At 43.6% G+C, this 19,117-nt stretch overlaps 1 protein-coding gene across 1 annotated transcript; it reads left to right on the forward strand.

Annotated features, from left to right (window-relative positions):
* The first annotated feature begins 18,233 nt into the window (after window positions 1-18,233).
* Window positions 18,234-18,516, forward strand: SF3B5 (splicing factor 3b subunit 5). Its single transcript, XM_088537027.1, has one exon. The coding sequence runs from the start codon at window positions 18,244-18,246 to the stop codon at window positions 18,502-18,504; it is 261 nt and encodes an 86-aa protein (XP_088393153.1). The 5' UTR covers window positions 18,234-18,243; the 3' UTR covers window positions 18,505-18,516.
* The last annotated feature ends 601 nt before the right edge of the window (window positions 18,517-19,117 follow it).

Raw genomic sequence — 19,117 nt, forward strand, 5'->3', positions numbered from 1 at the left:
TGTAATCCTGCATTTGTGCTGGAACGAGTCTCTTCGACCAAATTAGGAATACCTCAGCAATCTCTGCAGGGTGTTTTGCCATCCCTGCGCTACAGGAGTGACCCAAGAGCCTAAGAAAGCTCATGGGCCAGATAAAAGATAATAGAGGGGCCATCTGGTCAAGCACTTTCATACCTAACACACTGGATATCTTCTAATCATCATAACATTATTTTGAATATGTCAGTATTATTATGTTTTTCTGATAAACTAGGAGGCTGTGCATATTTTTATTACCATCTTGGATGACAGAACCAAGCACGACCCAATACACTCTGCAGATGACACTGAACTGGATACGGACCCAAACAAGCATTTGGTGACAGAGAAAGGAGAAATAATTAGTATTTAGGTGTTCTTGGCACATAAGAAAAGTGAGTATACAAATAAAAGGAAGTTCAGTAAAGACAGAAGCCTGCTATGATATATTTAGAAAATATTATTTGCACGGAGAGACTGTAAGGACTTCCTAGCAGGAAAAGCAGGAAAGCATCAGTGGGGTTATGCCAGACTGCAAACTGAGACAAACAAGTTCACAATACCACGCTGCTGTGAGAAAAAAGCCCCCACACTGAGCAGATGTGCCTTATATAGCACAAGACACGGAAAGCTCTGACTCTGCACTGCTGGCACAGGCCAGGCCTCAACGGGAAGCCTCCATCCAGCACCAGTTACCCAACTAGGAAGGCTGCCGAAGGTTGCAAGGTGTCTACAAAGGATTTCATGTAGACAGCTAGGGAGAGAGACACTGTAGTCCAACACATCAGACAAGTTTTTAATAAGAGAAGTGATCAGTTTGTTACCAACTCCCTGTTCCCATCAGAAACCCACAAAGTAATCCATTTGATTCACTCATGAGACTTAGCAGGAGACGCTTTGTTACCAGAAGAGGAGCTGGAAACTGGACTAGTTCTCCATGGGGACATTGTGGAACTCCCTTCTTTGGATAATAAAAACAGGCTAAAAAAAAAAAAAATCCAGGTCTGGTTTACAAGCACCACTACGATGCACCAGAATGGATAAGATAATATCTTAAAACCTCTTTGCAACCCTATGTTTGCAGGATTTTCTGCTTTTTAAACTCCCTCTCGCTCCCTGTCTCAAAGTGTGCGCTGTGCACAGCGCAAGCACACGTATATGCTAGCAAAGGACTCTGGTAATGTATTTTACCCAGCAGATTCTCTTTTTAGAATAGATTTTGGTTACTGTTATATTGTTGTTTCGTTTTGTCTCACGAATGGTCCCCTCGCACTTTCCAGAGACAGCATAGGGTAAAACAGAAAACTATTTCAAAAATAAATAATTAGATAAATGTGCTAGATAGGGAGCCTAACCTCACAACACCGGAAATCTCTAGGGCTATGTGATTTAACATGCAACACATTATGTTTATTTGCAGTGTCCAGAAGTAGCTGTTATCACACTGTCTATCCCCCTTCTACCATGTCCTGATAAGGATCTCTTGTAACAACACAGGTTAACCTGCATTTTTGGTTGCAGCCAAAAAGCAGAGGCACCTGCCATATGACCTGCTGCGCAATTTCAGTTTCAGAGCAGTGGTCATACAGCGTAGGTGGTGCAAAAATAAGGGTGAGAAAACGGTATTCACACGTGGGCATGGGGGGCATCAGAGCCGTTCCTTCCCAGGGGTCTGACCTCAGTCTGTTCTCCTGAGTGACGAAAGTAGTCACGAATCTTGTAGGCTACTACTTCAATATAAAACTGTTTAAAAAGCAAGTAATGCTATCATGAGGAAAACAGTATCCTTAAAGTTGTGCCCTCACCTTAAAGAGCCACATATTCCCACTTTAATCCCTTAGTAAAGCTGGAAAAAAAAAAAAAGGCTCAAAACTACAACCTAAGGATCAGGACCAAGGCTGCCTGAATGTCCATTTTAGGCCACTGCTGTTAGCACAGACATTTCCTTACGGGCACCACACAGTTGCGGGCAGTTATCTCAGCCATACACGAGCGCTTATTCTTCCTCACAGGAAAGGAAATTAGTATCAGTTAAAGGAAGTAATCAAAGAGCTAACTGAGGACCCGACTTGTGCAGTCACTCGCCCATCGGGCCGCTCGGATGCCCGAGAAGGGAGTGGAAGCTCCCGCACGCAGTGCGTAACACCAGCTGCCGGCCAAGCGCAGGCGAGGGCTCACAGACCTAGGCGCCCCTGCGCCGACCCCTGAGGGGAAGCCTCCAAACCAGACTCTTCAGCCAGGCCAAGCAACTGCCCAACCTTCCAGCTGTCTCCATGGCCCAAGTGGCTCATCCGTAGCGCCGCCCTGTCCATACGAACGGCTCCCCAGCGGGCTTTGCCAACAGCTGGTTTTACACTCTCCTCCTCCCTGGGAGACACCGGCTGTGATGGCTGCTACCGCCGTGGGGCTTCACGCAGCGCCACGACAGGGCAGTTTCCCGTGTGCTTGCGCTGGGCCCCATTGCGAAGCGCCCCAGAACCCCACACTTCCCGCCCGCGGGCTGCCCGGGCCGGGCCCAGCAGCGCTGCACGTCGCTCTCCCCGACGCCAGAGCCGGGCTGAGCCTGCGGCGCCGGAGCCGGCAGCATCTCCCGCCGAGACGCGCCCGTCGGGGCAAGGCGCTCGGCCGTAACGCCGGGGCAGGCGCTCGCCGCGGCCGGTACTCACCGCCCGCGCGGGTCCGGACGGGCCGGGCCGGGTCGTTCCGGGCCGGGTCGCTCCGCGCTGCTGCGTCCCGGAGGTGCCGGTGCCCACGGGGCCGCCCGCGCCGTCGGAGCCGCGCTAGTCCCCGCGCCATGCCCCGCCCCCGCGGCGCGCCTCGCCCGCCCATTGGCTGCGGCTGCGCGGTGATTTGCATAGCAGCGCCACGCCACGCCCCTCGTGCTGCCCGTCACGGCCGTCGAGGGGCGGCCTGGGCCTTCCTCCCTCCTCATCCTCGTCATCCTCCTGCTCCTGCCGCCCCTCGGGACGCCCCGTCGGTGCTGGGGAGGGCAGGAGGACAAGTTACCGCTGTCTGAGCGCGTGGCACTGAAGACGTGCTCCCTGCACAGTGCAGGGGCTGTATATGTGCCCTCTGCACTGGGGTCTTTTTCTCTTGGACCTCGATTCTGGAACCTGGTTAGCGGCTCCCATGTGCCCTCTAGGGCATTCTGAAGGCCCTGAAGCATCAGCGCATTTTTGTCTTCCAAGCTGCTGCTTTGAGAGCAGCATCCCAGTTTTCCAGGCAGATCCTTTTCTCCTTTCCGCCATCTTCGGAAAACAAATGGGACAAATGGCCAAATGCAATAAGAACTGAAAATAAACCTGCATGTTAATATAACTTCATGGGTATTTGAAGGTCTAATCATCTGCTTTATATGACTCAGAAGAACAATTACAAATGAACCTGCTGCTGCTCCCACAAGAGCGAAGTTGTCGGCACATTGGCTGACGTGCCCAGTGACCCACTGCAGAACAGGGGCTTGTCTGGAAACATCCGATGTCTGCTGTGTGCTTGGTGAGGAGGATGCGAGAGACATGAGCTGCAAACCTCCTTCTCTTTGGCAGATTTTTTTGCTACATATCTTTCACATTTCCTTCTATCCTCTGGCAAAAGCCACTGACATGACAGAACAACCTCTTCAGTAGACCCTGATGATGTAAAGAAATTACTATTGTTGCATGAGCAATGGATTGCTGAAAAGAATTCAGAAGGCAAATGTTGCTACAGCTCGCTAAATCCAGCTTAATTCTTTGGTAAAACCCGTGAAACTATTTGGGATAACAGAGAGCAGAATTTAGCCTTATAGATGTTTTTCTTTTCACTTGCCTCTTTTCTCTCCTTCATTAGGAATGAAGAAAGTTGCTAGAAATAAATGGACTGCCAAAAGCTGTACACACGTAAATGCTCCCATGCTAGAGAATGGTCCCGTGTTAGGACCTCTCTCCTGCTTGTTTAGGGGAGTATTTAGATTCTTTTCTAATTGTGCCTGAAAGGCATGTGAAGCCAGCCCTGAATTCCTTGTGAACCACAGCTTGGCACCCATGCACGGCTTTGAAGGTTCATTGCCCAAACATGGGTTCTTAAAAAGCTGCAAATCTAGTTAAGATTGTATTAAATGTCAGGCTGCATGGAAAGGAAATAGCCCTGGGTCTTCCGTTGATGCTGGAGATGATGGAAGGTGCCAGCATGTTTTATTAACCTAGTAGCTGATGAATGAATAAATTCAAAATATCTTCATGTGATAGACCTAAGTGAGTTTAGGTCAGCTGAAGCCAATGAAGCAGTCCTGATTTCTGTGAGCTGAAGGCCTCATGCACTGGGAAGTAACCCACTGGATTTCTATGCTGATGCCATAGCCGTTAAATGCAAGGATACTACAGCCCACATGTACAATGAGACAGAGGCTCTGTCTGGATTATTTCTGTTTGTTGGGTTTTTTTTTTAACAGTGACATCAGCTGGCCTAATGTCAGGTATTACCTAATTCTATTTTTACACTGAAATAAGGGCATATGACACCTCTTACCAGACAAGAACGAGACATCTATTCTGTACGTTTTCGTGCCTTTCGATTAACAGCAACTAGTTTCTGAAGCACAGGGGATGCATCACTTCGTAACTGTGCGGAGCAGAGAGAGGGAAATCTCCATGACCATCAAGATGGTGCAAAGTGAAGACACACACCGGAGCCAGCTCCACACTAGAGCTGTGTAGGTGTAAACTCTACCGAGCCATGGCGAAGGAGCACCTTACTCATGCTGCCAGTTCTTCTCCCCAGACAGTTTCATGGGGCTCATCCAGAAGGAGCCAGACACCTGGCCAAGCTGCACAGCGTGTTTCCATCCCATGAGGGCTGGTGAGGAGGCGTGCAGCACGAACAGACACCCTCAGGGTGGCTTTGGGGCTGCATCTAAACGCTCTGTAGTGGTCCCCTCTAACAGGAACATGGTGGTGGTGTGTTCTGCATCTAGAAGGAAAAAATAAACAGCTTTTTGGCCAGTTGAAGGTGAAAGAAAAGTAATTTGGTGTGCTTTTGCCGGGAATACACAACCAGGGAGAAATACATTTCACAGCCCATCCATGACCAACTTCAGTCTCGCAGAGTGGACAAGCAGATGGTATATAGGCCATTCACAGACAGCAAAATAATCGTGTGACAGATTTGCATGGATCACTTTTAATGAAACAGTCATGTTTATGTTCGCATTTTACAGATCAGTGTTTTAGCTAGAGGAAAAACAAAAGTTAATGGTACATGATAAGCTAGAGGAGCATTTGTCAAACAACTTGCAAACCTCATCTGAGAAAGTAAAAGCTTGAATTTTATCTTTTAAACCTAGCTGTAGGCTAGGAAGTATTCAAGGTTACTATGAGGTACTGGTTATCACCCACACTTGAAAAAAAAAAAAAAGTACTTCAGGCACTTAATAGTAAATACTCTAATGGCATGGAAACCAGTGCATTTATTTTCTCCTATCTTAGTCAATGATACAGCGTGTGTAGATACATGAAAGGCAGAAGAGCAAATGAATAAACAAACTACCAACTTTTGGTGGATGTAGCTGCATGGTGGCTGGTGGTAGATTATAGAAAGATCAAACCTGACTAAATCTACTGGAGTCTTGGAAGAATCCCAGCTCCCCCCAGCCTTCCCACGTGAGCTCTCCGTTTGGTGGGAGTTATGGGTAAGAGAGATTCTGGAGCTGCCAAAGTGTATGGTGATATTTCCATATGAACTGGCTGTAATCTTCCAATTAATGGATGGCGCAAACTAGCCTCAGGATTGATTTGGTCATTGGCAGTGTTACACAGATCCCTTAACTTCTAGACCTCAGAAAGCAGCAGCTGCCGCCTTCACCTCCTCAGTTTGTGGTCAGGTGGGCCCATCTATGGGGAGATCTCAACAGATGAGCTGAAAGCTGAGCACACACTGCAAGCCTTATTGTGCATGCCAGTTTATGAACATGCAGAATTATTTGTTCTGAAAAACAAGTTATATGATTTATATATTTATTTTTATATATGTACTTTACAAATAACATTTTATTTGTTGGTTGTGTGCTACTACAGCAGACAAGGAAGACCTCACTATAAAAGTCTATTCAGAGCTTATTCCCTCTTTGCACTTTAAGCTTCAGAGTGCTTACAGTGAATATGGCTCTTCTTCAAGCTGGACACGCCAGGCATTCATGTCCAGGTACAGGTGATTTTAACTAGAGGCAGGAAATGCTCAGATAACTTCCTGAACCTTATTTCAGCCTTCTTTTGTAAATATTATCATGTGTTAATATTTATTGAAATAATTATAAAATACATTAAGAATATAAAATATTAAGATCCATTAAAATAAAAGACTGAATCCTCAAATGGGTAAGTCAGGTCTCCAGATTTCAAGTCAAGAGGTTGAAAGTAGATATGTCTTATTAAGCTAATAAACAGTTATGATGACATTGTACAGTTATGAGAGGTTACAGAAAAAAACCTATTATTAATCTCAAACTATAAAATACAGTAACGTGGTACAATTCAGACAGCTGTACTTTTGATGCTGAAATGCTCATGCATCTTTTCACTGACAGAAAAATGTCTTTTGAAAGATACACCAGCTGGTATATATGCCAATCACTATGCCTATTAAAACAAGCATTGCTTCTCGGTCAAGATCTGAAGACACTCTTGTAATAGAAATATTAGATCAACAGGGAGTAGGCACGGGAGACTGTTAAATGCTCAGCAGGAAGGAGAGTAATAGAGTTTCCATCTTACAGAATAAACTTTTATAACACAATAAATAAAAATAGCAACTAGCATACTATTATGCAAGAGAAGATTGTACATAATAATTTGATATATTGTTCGCATATAAAATGAATTCCACAGCATATGCAACTGCTGTAAATACTAATTTGATGTGGACATAAAAACAAGAGTATAATGCAGTAAAAGAATTCAGTAATGGATAAACACAATTAATCTTCTGAAATATCCAAGAGCAAATATATTTAATGTTTCACCTGAAGACATGCAGTGTTCACTCATCATCAGTACTCGAAGTACTCCAGTGAAGCAAATCTATAATTCATTTCCATCCTGAAGTGTGATACAAAATCTGAAGTACAAATACTGTGTGTCAACTTTCATAGCCTGAAGATGACAGGAGACAAACATATCAATTCATGAAACAAAAATGTTTGTTTTACATGATGTGGCAAGAATTTTTTCCAAGTGGATTTGAAATCTGCAACTTATTGACAGTTAAATTAATTACATGTAGGATAATTCCTCTTCACGTTGGCATTATCTCCTCCTCTCGGTCAATATTCCCTTATCTTTTTTCTGTTTGTTTGCTTGTTTTTCGCCACATGACTTTGCTCCTGTGTCTGCCTGGACTCCCTGCCTGGGATTTAGCTTCTTGTGGATCCCGTGAAGATGCCGATTGCTTTCACAGCTCAAAATCCCAGCCCGAGTAAAGGGTTACTCATGTTCAGGAGTGACGTTCGGCAACCGTAGTAACATCCTCTCTGCTCTTTGCGATTTGTCTTCTTTTGGGAAAGAGCAAGCAGATAAGCAGCCTTCCCTCGTGCTGTAGAGCTACCGACTCAGAGCGTTTGCTACCGGTATAGAAGGCTCTCGCTCTCTTTCCTTTCCTTGTGTGGAATAGAGTCAATAGTTTGGGGAAACACGAGAAGAAGGTAGATGAAACTATTGAGTGTATCCCACACAAGGAAATGCTCACCTGGCACCAGTTTGTGCCCGGATAGTGTATGGTGCAGCACTGACAGTGGCTTATTAGATGCTGATGTGTATTGAAGCTGGTTTTGTTTCAGTCAGAGAATTTTAGCAGGCAGTTTAAAAGCTTAAAAAGTATTTGCGATGTGTTACAAGTCATAAAAACAGACTGATTATATGCACAGAAACATTCTGCAAATTATCTTACACACACAGTAATATGCCCATCAGCCTTCAAACCTGTACTGCGTGGAAAATTTCAGATTCTTGCTCCCTACAGATGAAAGGAGATCGATATGCCAATTCTTGAAGGAAAATGCCTTTGCTGCAAGCAAATCTTCCAAGCAGTATTAGAAACCTTGCTGTACATGCGGCTTTGGTGACAGTTAAATTAAGCTGAGCGACTAAGCCAGGTTTTCATTAATATGACAACAATAATAGCACATTACATTTAAAAACCGGGTTCAACTTAGTCTTTCTGAAGCAATTTACAAGCAATTGCACTAAAAGTATTTCCATATTTCATAGGTAGCTGTCCTGATCTACCTGGAAGTTGCATCCAAATCTCATGATTGCCTGTCTTCTCCTTTCATCAAAAGCGTATGTCTTTTGTGCCTCTGTGCCTTTTCCTGCGGCTCTTTTGTTTCTCATAAAGCTTCTGCTTATGCCTCTGTCCATATATCCTTTTACTTCTCTCCCTAAGGAATTTCCTGCATGAGAATACTATACAGTTGACATACATAGAAAATATTGTGTGCTACTTAATAAGAAGTCTACGCCAGTTGAAATTAATGGAGATATTCTTCTTTCAGTGAAATCTATGGAAGTTGACCACTGCCTCAAGTGAGACAGGGTCTGCTCCAATATCAAAAAACACAGGAAACATGAGATGGAGGATAAGCAATGGGCTGTTTTAACACTGATCTAGAGGAGAAACAACACATAACAGTTGTGTCCAGCTAAGTGATTTAGATACATGAATAGACCTGGTATGTCCTCCAGTCAATGTCCTTAAGATAAGAACCAGAAAGCAGTATGAAATTCATTATACAAATGCTCTGGCAGCTGCCTTTGGCAATTATGTGAAGAACTTTCTTGAGGAAACACTTCTCAGATGATAAAGACAAGTCAAAACTAGCACCAAGGACCATAAAGCTGCAGATCACAGTCAGAACTTTATGATTGTTCCATCTTCCCAATCAGCTCATCCAACATCCCAGCTCTGATGTCCCAAACCTTGAGGAAGTTCTCAAGACAGGTCTACATCTCGATGCAAGTGTATCAATCCATCACTACTACATCATAAAAGTTTTGCAGCTGAGTACCTTCCAACCACTACCAAAGGTCTGCCCAAGCCCAAAGTATGTATATCTTTCATGAGCCTTTAACAACATTCAGGAGAAAAGCTTAAGAATCAGGCTAAACAATGTGATCTCTGTATTGATGCAGCCCCTAGTAGCTGCTGGTGATGGGATTTCTGAGACGGAGGTTGCAATGTACTGTCAGTGCCAACATACACAAGTTGCCATTTGCATGCAGCGTGCTGCAAAAGTGCTTTGAACATTAGCCCCTATGCTGGGCAATCAAAGTTACATTTCCAGGCAATAAAGCGACAATTTTCAGATTTCTGTAACCGTGTTAGAACTTGTTGCAATTAGACAATCTTTGCAAACAAATCAAAATGCAGCTTTCAGTGAAGCTCTACAGGTTACCACGTGAAAAGTGTGAGAAAGCTATGAATGTTGGTGCAGGCTCAGCTCAGAGTCTGCTCAAGAACGTAGGAGGAAACAGAAGCTTAACCAACAATGAAACTTTCCGAAGGGCTAGCTTACTCAAAGCGAACCGTTACAATCAGTCAGAAGCAAGTTTCGTCAAGATATGACGTGCTGAGCTTGAACATTTAACTGTACTGACTCAGATCTTCACAGAGATCTTCAAATCCCTTCACGGGGGTTGGAGGCAGAGCTGGGTGCTTAGCACAGTGGAGGAGCCGGCTCCGCCACCCGGGCGCTTTGGGCGATTAGTTTCATTGCTGCTTCCGCCAGCCCCCTCATCTCCAGTAAGGCTAATATTACCTTCTGAGTAAAGCTGTGAAGATTTAGTGCTCACAGGATACTACAAAGTCCTCAGCTGAAAAACTCTTACAGTTCCAAATGTGTTTTACAAAGTTAGCTACAATACTCGTATAGTAGACTGCTGCCCACAAAACTATTTTTTCTCTATGTTTATGGCTAGCTTTTTTAAGGCAGAGTTACACGCTACTATTTCTTTGATTAATGGAGATTTGGACAAACCTCCATCACTCAATGAAAAGGCATTTTTGTTTGTTTGTTTGTTTTCTTGTACAAAGGAAAACATTCTTAACAAGATATCATGGATTATGGAAGAGAAAACTGTCCAGAAGAGCATTGCCGAAGGGTACATTCCATGGGTACCATCGAGCTGATCCGAACTGCAGTGAACAATCCTTGCTGCTCCAACGCGCCCCGGGGAACGTGCCCTGCGGCCTGAGTCACTGGGCAAGCTCCTTCGACCCTCTCAGTTACGCAGCAAGTTTGTGACTCGGCGTCTGCCCGAGCCTGCTCTCCACTCACAGCACCAGTCAGTCCTGCAGCAGAGTCAGTCACATTACCCTTTTCACGTGCTGAGATATGGAAAAGATTGTGGATCCCTTGTGCTCGGTGTAGTTACTTATGTGAGCTAGGGCAAATACCTTTTAAAGGAGAAAGATCTGATCTATACAGAGGACAGTAAGTACAGTGAGAAAAAAAGCTATCGTGTGATTAGCCTGGGTAGTGCTTCTGGGCCTTTAACTAAAGCAGATTAAGTTTTCTTTCCAACAGCATTATCTTATTACTACTACTGTGCATTCATCCCATTTTTATATAAATCAACTGACAATTTGATCTAATTGTAGTCGGATGTAATTTCGTTAATTTTCTTTTAGAGTGCCACATGGATTGAGTAGAAATACTTTATCATGTTAGCATGCCAAGTAAAGGCGATTACAAATTGATATACACCTTGTCATGGGAGTTTCTATCCCATTCTGTTCTTGGAATGCTGACTGTCTTCTGGCACATCCGGAACTAACATTAATCTTTCCCTGCCCTTCAGTCTTGATGTTTGTGAGGTGCCAAATATGAATGACTGTTACCAGTGGTCTTAGCATTTGAAATATCTAACTCTTGATACCCAGTGACAGAATTTCTAGACCACTTTTGCAGCTGAAAGCTAAGAACACACTAAGCAGACCGGCCACTACTTTGCTCTCTCTATTTTTGAGAACTCATATCCCATACTTCTTGTTTAAAAAATGAATCTTTATGTCTAGGTCTTTAGATTACAACCCCAGTGTTGACAGTTGTCACAGTAATTGGTGCTTTTCTTAAAGCTTCTGTCCCCGTGACTATTGGAGCATGTGAAAATCTCATTCATTATTTTTTTAAAAATAAATACATCCCAACATCATATTGATGGGGGAAAGCAATTGTGTGAACTAAGTGTGAAACCTGGAAGACTGAAATGCAAAAAAGGGAAAAAAATATATGAAACAACAAAAATGATTGTAAAGGCTTGCTTAAGATTTTCCAGGCTTAGGTGATTTGTTAGTGTCTTGGTCTGAGAATACTTTGCATTGCATTTTTTGGGTTTTGTCCAGTTAAACGTTTCTCAGTCTGCATGGTGAGAGGAGGTGTGGAAAATTATAATAATTTAAAATAGATAAAATCTTTCTGTTCTACTCCTTCCGTATGTTTTTGTTTCAAAATCAACAATTTGTCTTACAAGTTACATGGCAAAATGCACAGGTGGGGTTGATATCATTGTCCATTACTAATATTGCCCAATCTTGATTATAAATACCTTGTTTTCAGCAGCTTATTCCTTGCCAAGTTTTAACAATCCAGGTTTACTTTTTTATTCTGAAGACCTGGTACATTCCACAATTTTCAGCCTGTGACAAATAAGACTCCCAAGCATGACACCAGTAAACAGGAAGCTCTTGAGTTATCAAGAACTGTATTTTTAACATATGTATTTCTTTATGGGGCTTGACATTGTGAAAAAGCGTGATGTATCTATCTTAAATTTAATAAACAGAATTAACGTGATAAAGCTGAAAGTAGGGTACATTATATAGCCTTATTACTGAAAACCTACATTTTAATTTTATAGTAAACACAAGAGGGTTATGTGCCTTTCTCATTTCAAACTAGGAAGTTCCAAGCCAGGTTGAGAAATAAGTGGTTAACTGACAGTTACTGATGTGCCTTTTCCTAGACATGCATGGAACAAACAGTTACGTTTTTTCTTCAGTAATTCTGATAAGTTCTTGAATATCCACTGCTGCTCCCCTTTCCCTTTGCTGCCTGCTAGCAATCCACAGACTGAAATGCTGTAACATGAATTAATGCAAAGCACGATCAAAGCACGGAGTAGGTCACTTGGTGGCTGCTTCCCATCTCTATCTCCACACTTCCCCGGCTCTTTTAACTCTTATCTACAGACTTGCTGTGTGTTTATAGATGCATCTTGTGCTGTGCAAAATACAGATGTTATAGTTCTGCCAAAATAGGGATCATGACACTACTGTTCTCAGTGTAGAGAGAGGTGAAATGATAAATACTTGTGCACATGTGTGCAGAGTGGAAGTGACTGGGGGAAAAGATTAGTTAAGACAGGCTCCTCTGCAGAGAACACTAATTACTGTTCTAGAAAAACAAAACAAAACAAGAACAAAACAAAACAAAAAAAAAAACAAAACAACAAAGAAAACTCCAGTATTTTAAAAGTAATACTTACAAAAAAAAAGATAAAAAAGGAACAGATGCAGCTTCCCAACTCAGATTTAAAATGTGAAAGTCACCTCCTGTGTCCTAACCTTCCTCTGTACACAGAAAGACAGTAATATGACACATTGGTCAAATCAATTTCTTCTAATTTAGGCTAGTAAACACCTCTGGTATCTTCCCTAGATGTTATTTAAAGATTTATGTATTATAATCCCTGCTTCTCTATTACGTACTGAACACAAATCTATTTTTCCCTCAGCTCTGTATTAGTTGCAACACTTCGTCTGGGATGAATGGCACAAAATTACCCAGAAAAAGGTGGGCAGAATATCTGCGTCTTGGATAATCTCGTAGCCTCCCCTGGCTTTGTTGCCTTTACTGCCTCTACGCCATTTTACTCCTGAAACATGAGGAGAACAAACCTTTGCGTCACAGCAGTGTACACGGGCACGAGCAGTTTCAATCCACCTGCGAGGCTGTTGGCTCCGTTTCCGCCTGAGGCAGTAGCTAACGATATCAGCCGGGGGGCCGTATTTCCAAAGGGACGGCCGCTCGCTCTGACCAGCCGGGGCGGCTGCTGCGCGCAGGCCCCAAGGGGCTCTCGGCAGAGCTGCTGCTTCGCCGCTTTGCTCTGCTCTCCTCAGGTCACCTTATGCGAGAGCCCTGCTGCAAGTGCGGGTTAGTGACCCTGCTGCGACTCTGCGTGGTGCTGCCTCCTGCTCCGCGCGGGGAAATGATCCACCACCTTCAAAGGCAAGCTGGGTAAACCCGAGCGCACACCCATGGCACAGAGCTGGCCCTCCGCGGTGTGCAGGAGAAGGGATCCTGTGACACGGTGGTATTCCCGGGGAAACAGTGGAGCACGGAGCCATTGGAAGGGATCTTTGCCCCCTGTGAGCTGCTCCTCGGCAAAGGAGAGCTGCAGATTTACCCACTGTGCCGAGGAAGGGTCGAACACGGGACTGGTCAACACCATTCAGACCTGCACGTTTTCACTTTGCCTGCACACAGTAACAGCGTGGTCTAGAAAACATCATTTCAGAAATAATTTGGAGAGTTTTAATACAGCTTGACCTGTAAGTCTTGGCAGTTTATGATGCAATGAAGACAATACGAAAAATCCTGAAATTTTTGAAGCTGACATTAAAAAAAAAATTATCATTTTCACTTACGGAAGTAAGAAAGATTTTCAAATTTCCAGTTAAGCCAGTGTCCGGTAAGCTGCAAATCACTCTGTGCTACATCCTGTCCCAAGTCTTGGGGCATCGTGACATGTCAAATCTGAAGCACGTCACTGCCCAAAACTGAGTGATACCTGTCCTGAGCCCCAGGCAAAAGTTACTTTTCATCAGGGAAATTCACATGTAAGGAAATAAAAATTCCAGAGGCAGGTCAATTTAAAATAATATGACTGTCTTCTCCAGAAAGGATTTTCAATGCACAGAAGGCAGCTTGCAGTGCATGCTCTGGATGGTAGGATACCCAGTATTGTTTATTTTCCTATTTATTGATTATTTATTCTTCTATCTTACAGCTTTGGCCATGGGACAATCTTTTGAGAGCCTTTCAAAATTTGTTGCATATTTGCACACCGTAAAATCATAGCTTCAAAGCAATAATTGTAGCAAGTGGTCTAGAAAGCAATGTTTAAAACTTAACATGCTTCTACTGACTATGTCTTGTCCGCCTCAGGATCAGTCCTGAAGACTACAAGTAGTTGAGATGTTAGGGCTTATTTTTTCACTGGAGCAGAATCAAAATTCTGAAGAAAGAAAGAAAATGAGCCCACTTAAGGAAATTTTTTTTTTTTTAATGGAAAGGGTTTCATTTAATGGGATCTTTCAGAAAACCGTGTGAGTAATGTAGCCTATTGAGGAAACTGGGTGTTATTCATGCCTGCGACAGAAAGACCCAGGGCAAAGCTTAAAAGCTCGGGTGTACCTGGAAGCGGAGGGTGCCCGTCCCTGTCCCTGCGGCCGCAGCACCGTCCGCGCTGCAGGGGCCGCCCAGCGCTCAGGCCTGCAGGGAGCCCAGGCCATGCGGGCCCCGCGGCCATGCGGGCCCCGCTCTGACACCGAGCGGCGACCAGGGCTCCCTGCAGGCCCCGCGGGTGGAACTGCCTTGGAACGATACGGCTGCAATTGCGGAAAAGCTTATTTCAGAATTTAAGTAAACACATTCATGTGGTTCCCGCAAGGAAATGCCAGTTGATTCGGAAACGAATTATTTATTAATGTGTAATGATTCCAGAGACCAAGACAAGTATAAAAGATCTTGATATTTAATAATATTCATTACAAAATCCTTGAAATGTCCTTGATTACTAAATTATTCAGAAAGCTTAAACATACATTGGTTACAATTCAGGTATAATTGTCTGTAACTATCCACATATGCTCACACATACATACATACATCCCTCTACCCTGTAATTTCCTCAAATCCTAAAACTCCTGATTCTAAAAAATATAAGTGCCCAGGTGCAGAAATCTGCCTTGTGCAGGATCCACCAAAGAAGGGCTCTGTGGTCCAACAACAGATTTTATTTCTTGGTAGAAGAAGAAATTAAGATTCACCGAGTATAATTTAATGCAATCCTTCAAAACCAGGACTGCAAACTCAGTACTTCTCATGTGAAACTTAAATTTAATTATTGCTTTTAGAGATTATTAACTTGTCTGCTAGGTGGTCTTTTTATTATCTCTACTTTGCTCTTAGTATTGGCTACCTTGTCCTTTGTTTTCAAACGTGTTTTTGAACAAAGCCAATATACAATTTAGTTTTTCCTATCTATTCCCAGAGCTCTGGATACCTGAATCAGTATTTAGTCTGACCCACTACCAATCTCGCCAAAAATAATCAGGTTTAAACTTCCCGTTCAGGATGTTTGTTTTGAACTGTAATTCTAACATTTGCCTGGTTTAATTCATCTATTACTTTTACCAACTCCTAGAGCAGCTGTGGGATGTGAACAAGCTTCAGGGCATCTTTTCTACTCTGAAGACTGGTGCATGATTCTAACCAATAATTCTCCCAGCGTAGAGCTCCAAGGATGGCAACTGGAAAGCAACTCCGAGGCCAGCTCTGCATGTCACTGTCACACTATGTTTCTCTCAAGCATTTCAGAGTTGTAGCAAAATAAAACATTTTGCTTTTGCCTGATGAAGATCATCCACTTTCACCCTCCATCACCACACACACAGTCTCCGAGTAATTCACTGCTTTAAACCATGCAATCTGTAGGATAAAGACTGAGACTGCACTCAGCCTCATGGAGACATTATAAAACCACAAAATCATGGAGAGAAACAATTTTGTGATGAATCAGGAAATCTCTAATATTACAAAGTTTGGAGCAGACTTCTGCAATGGGAGCTATCTGCTACTTCTAAATGTAATTTTGTGCTTTTTTATTAGAGGATCATCCCTCTGAAGTCTTGGTGAGTATCTGAACCACTCAGTCTCTCTACTGGTGTCAATAACTTGGGCACTTGCTGTGATTTCTTCAGAATTCTTCACATTTGTTTAACCTTGCTTTCTATTCAGGAAGACTAAACAAATTTGCAGGGCTCTCAGCCCTGACACATGTTATACTCTCAATGCACACTGCGCTTCTTGTTCTCTGTCACCTTAGTGAGTTACTTCTCTCATGGCTTTTGGTCCAGATGCGTAAAATTCGATTATCTGATAATAGGCTTGTAAGGGCTTTGCCCAGCTCTCATATGTGAAATGCCTCTGCATTTTTCCGCAAATGTATTTTGTTATTGCTGTTGTTTTGGTTAGTTCCTCCCTCTTGGTCTCTCTGGAAGCAACTACAGAATACTTGCTCTTTCCAGCTGTGTAAAACTGCTTCCTGCTATGCAGTTAGTCATTAGCAGCTTGCTAATGACAACTCCACAGATCCTACAGAAAAAAAAAAAAAAAAAAAAGGTCCTCATGTAGATCTTTGAACTTCCTTGCACTTTAGGATACTGTTTTGACAGTGCTTTCTGTGTCCTTGTTTTTTTAAGGTGCTCAATGTAAAATATGGGCATTGGAATCACCTAGGTTTCCATAAAACACTTTTGTGAGTTTCTTTTACCTACACAATGTTTACAAGGACAGCAAGGAATGGATCACAAAATAGCCTGCCCTACTGGGAAATTTCTGGGAACCAACGTGCTTTTCCTTTTTTAAGACAAGTAATTACTACCATATGAAAGCATATATAATTTCATTCAATTTAAATTTCACATTATGTATTTTTTAAGGGAGATGGAGAAGACTACTTATTTAATGGATTTTTTTTTCCAGCTGTAATTTGCTGGATTGCAGCAATTGTAATTTGCAGCAATTTGTAATTTCTGTATTTTTATACAGATTTTTTGTATATATATTTGTATTTTTATTACAATATTTGTAATATTGTACATATACCTGTAATTTCTATGCATATATACATACATACATATTTTTCTATATATCTATGTAATTTCTGTATCTTTATATCTGATTTTAATTGAGGATTAACTTAAAATGTTATCTGTCAATAAAATGTGTTCAACAGTAACATTTAATTTTGACTTAAAACCCATCATTTGACCCTGCTCAGCTGCAAAGCCTAACTCGGAAAAAGTAAGCAGGAGCTCTGCACTGCATAAAGAAAACGGTGTGAGACCCATAACAATTATTCTCAGCTCATATAATGCAATTAACTCTATCAAACCCTTGTTTTGGGAGGACACTGAACTCTGTGCATGTTTTTAGTCTTTCTCTATACAGAGCCCTTGCACAGGGCCTACCACAAAAAGTATTATGCTGTGTTTTGAGTGAAGAGCTATGAAAAAGAAAGTGTTTTGGCTTATTCATAGCTCCTTATGGCTATTTCTGTTGTAGCTGTCTCTTCAGTCTTCCTGTATCACTTGTTTAGAAAGCAAAACTGAGATGCAGCTTTTGCAGAGACAGTATTAGGAGCTGGGATAAACTGTGCCTTATCACACCAGTTTTAAGAACCGTTTCCCCTGTATTTATTTTATAGTTATAGTTTATTTTATAGTCTCCTGACAAAAAAAGACCTTCTGGTTTTGTCCCCAGTGACCCATTACTAAGATAGTTCATAATCAGATTTTACAGCAGTTTCCTTATCCGATTCTTATTCAGGTGAATTAAGTTGTCAGTATAATAGCAAAGCCACTCAGCCCAGTATCTAGCTTGAGAGTATGAGGCTGAATTAGTCACTAATTCACAAGTGTTGAGTTTCCAGTGATGTACGTCAATGACGATTACAGGTCGCGGCCCGTGCCTGCCTGCCGGGTTATTCCGTTAAGTAACGCGGCAGCAGGTGACTGCATTACACAGCAGAGACACACGGCGACCGGTACCGCGGCGCACCGCGCATGCGCACCGCGCTGCCCGCGCCACCGCGGAGGGACTACAGCTCCCGGCATGCCCTTGCGTGTGTGCGCACGCGCACTGCGCTCCGCCGGGGGCGGGGGGGGGGTGCCTCGGCACCATTGCCCGTAGCAGAAATTAAATAGCTAGCTGAAGGATTTTATTTCACGTATATATCTGTGAAGCAGATAAGCAAACACAAGAGTAAGAAACAGGCAGTCCCGGCTACAAAGAAAGAGTAGCGTTCTTCCGCGGTCACAGTAGAGCGTGCGCGGAGGCGTCACTTCCGCTCGCCATTTCGCGCCGGGGGGCTGCCGCGGTCCCGGAGCGCTCCCGCCGCCGCTGCCGCCGCCATGACGGACCGTTACACCATCCACAGCCAGCTGGAGCACCTGCAGTCCAAGTACATCGGCACGGGCCACGCCGACACCACCAAGTGGGAGTGGCTGGTGAACCAGCACCGCGACTCCTACTGCTCCTACATGGGCCACTTCGACCTGCTCAACTACTTCGCCATCGCCGAGAACGAGAGCAAGGCGCGCGTGCGCTTCAACCTCATGGAGAAGATGCTGCAGCCCTGCGGGCCGCCGGCCGACAAGCCCGACGAGTCGTAGCCCGGCCAGGAGGAGCGCGAGGGAAGCGCCCGCGGGGCCGCCGAGCGCCGCCGCGCTGGAGCCCCGGCCCCGGCCCGCGCGGCGGGGCCGCTCGAGCTGCCCGAGCCCCGCGCGCCTCTCTCGGCCGTGCCTGCCCGTGCTGCTTGGCGCGCAGCAAAGACTCTCGGGGGAGCTGTTCTGGAAAACGTCTGCTTTGGGACAGTGCGTTTCTCTTCATTGTACAACTGTTTAGGATTTTTTTAAAAAAATACGGAAAATAAATCTGGGCATTTCTAGAGTTTCATCTGGTAATTGGCTTATCAGAATAGGATCTGTTTGGAAAGGAGTGGTTATACATACATGTTTCTATGCGCCCTTTCTAAATCTAAGTCTCATATATGCTAAATATGGCATTTTCTTAAGCCTAGCTGGCTGACACTTGCTTACCAAAGCTGTGTTTGGGGAAAGGTTGAGGGAAGCTTGTTGCTGCTTATAAGGCATGTCTTGCAATTAGCATTTATTCTGTAGGATGATTATTTAGCATAGTGCAAGTTGACTGCTCCAGTGCCCTAAAACTCTAAAATATCTTGGCTTTTAATACCTTTAATAATGCCTTTTTTAAAAAAAAAATCTC

Source organism: Tinamus guttatus, unplaced genomic scaffold (genome assembly GCF_059628265.1).
Source record: "Tinamus guttatus ecotype Peru unplaced genomic scaffold, ASM5962826v1 Tinamus_guttatus_pri_ptg000716l, whole genome shotgun sequence".
Lineage (NCBI taxonomy): Eukaryota > Metazoa > Chordata > Aves > Tinamiformes > Tinamidae > Tinamus > Tinamus guttatus.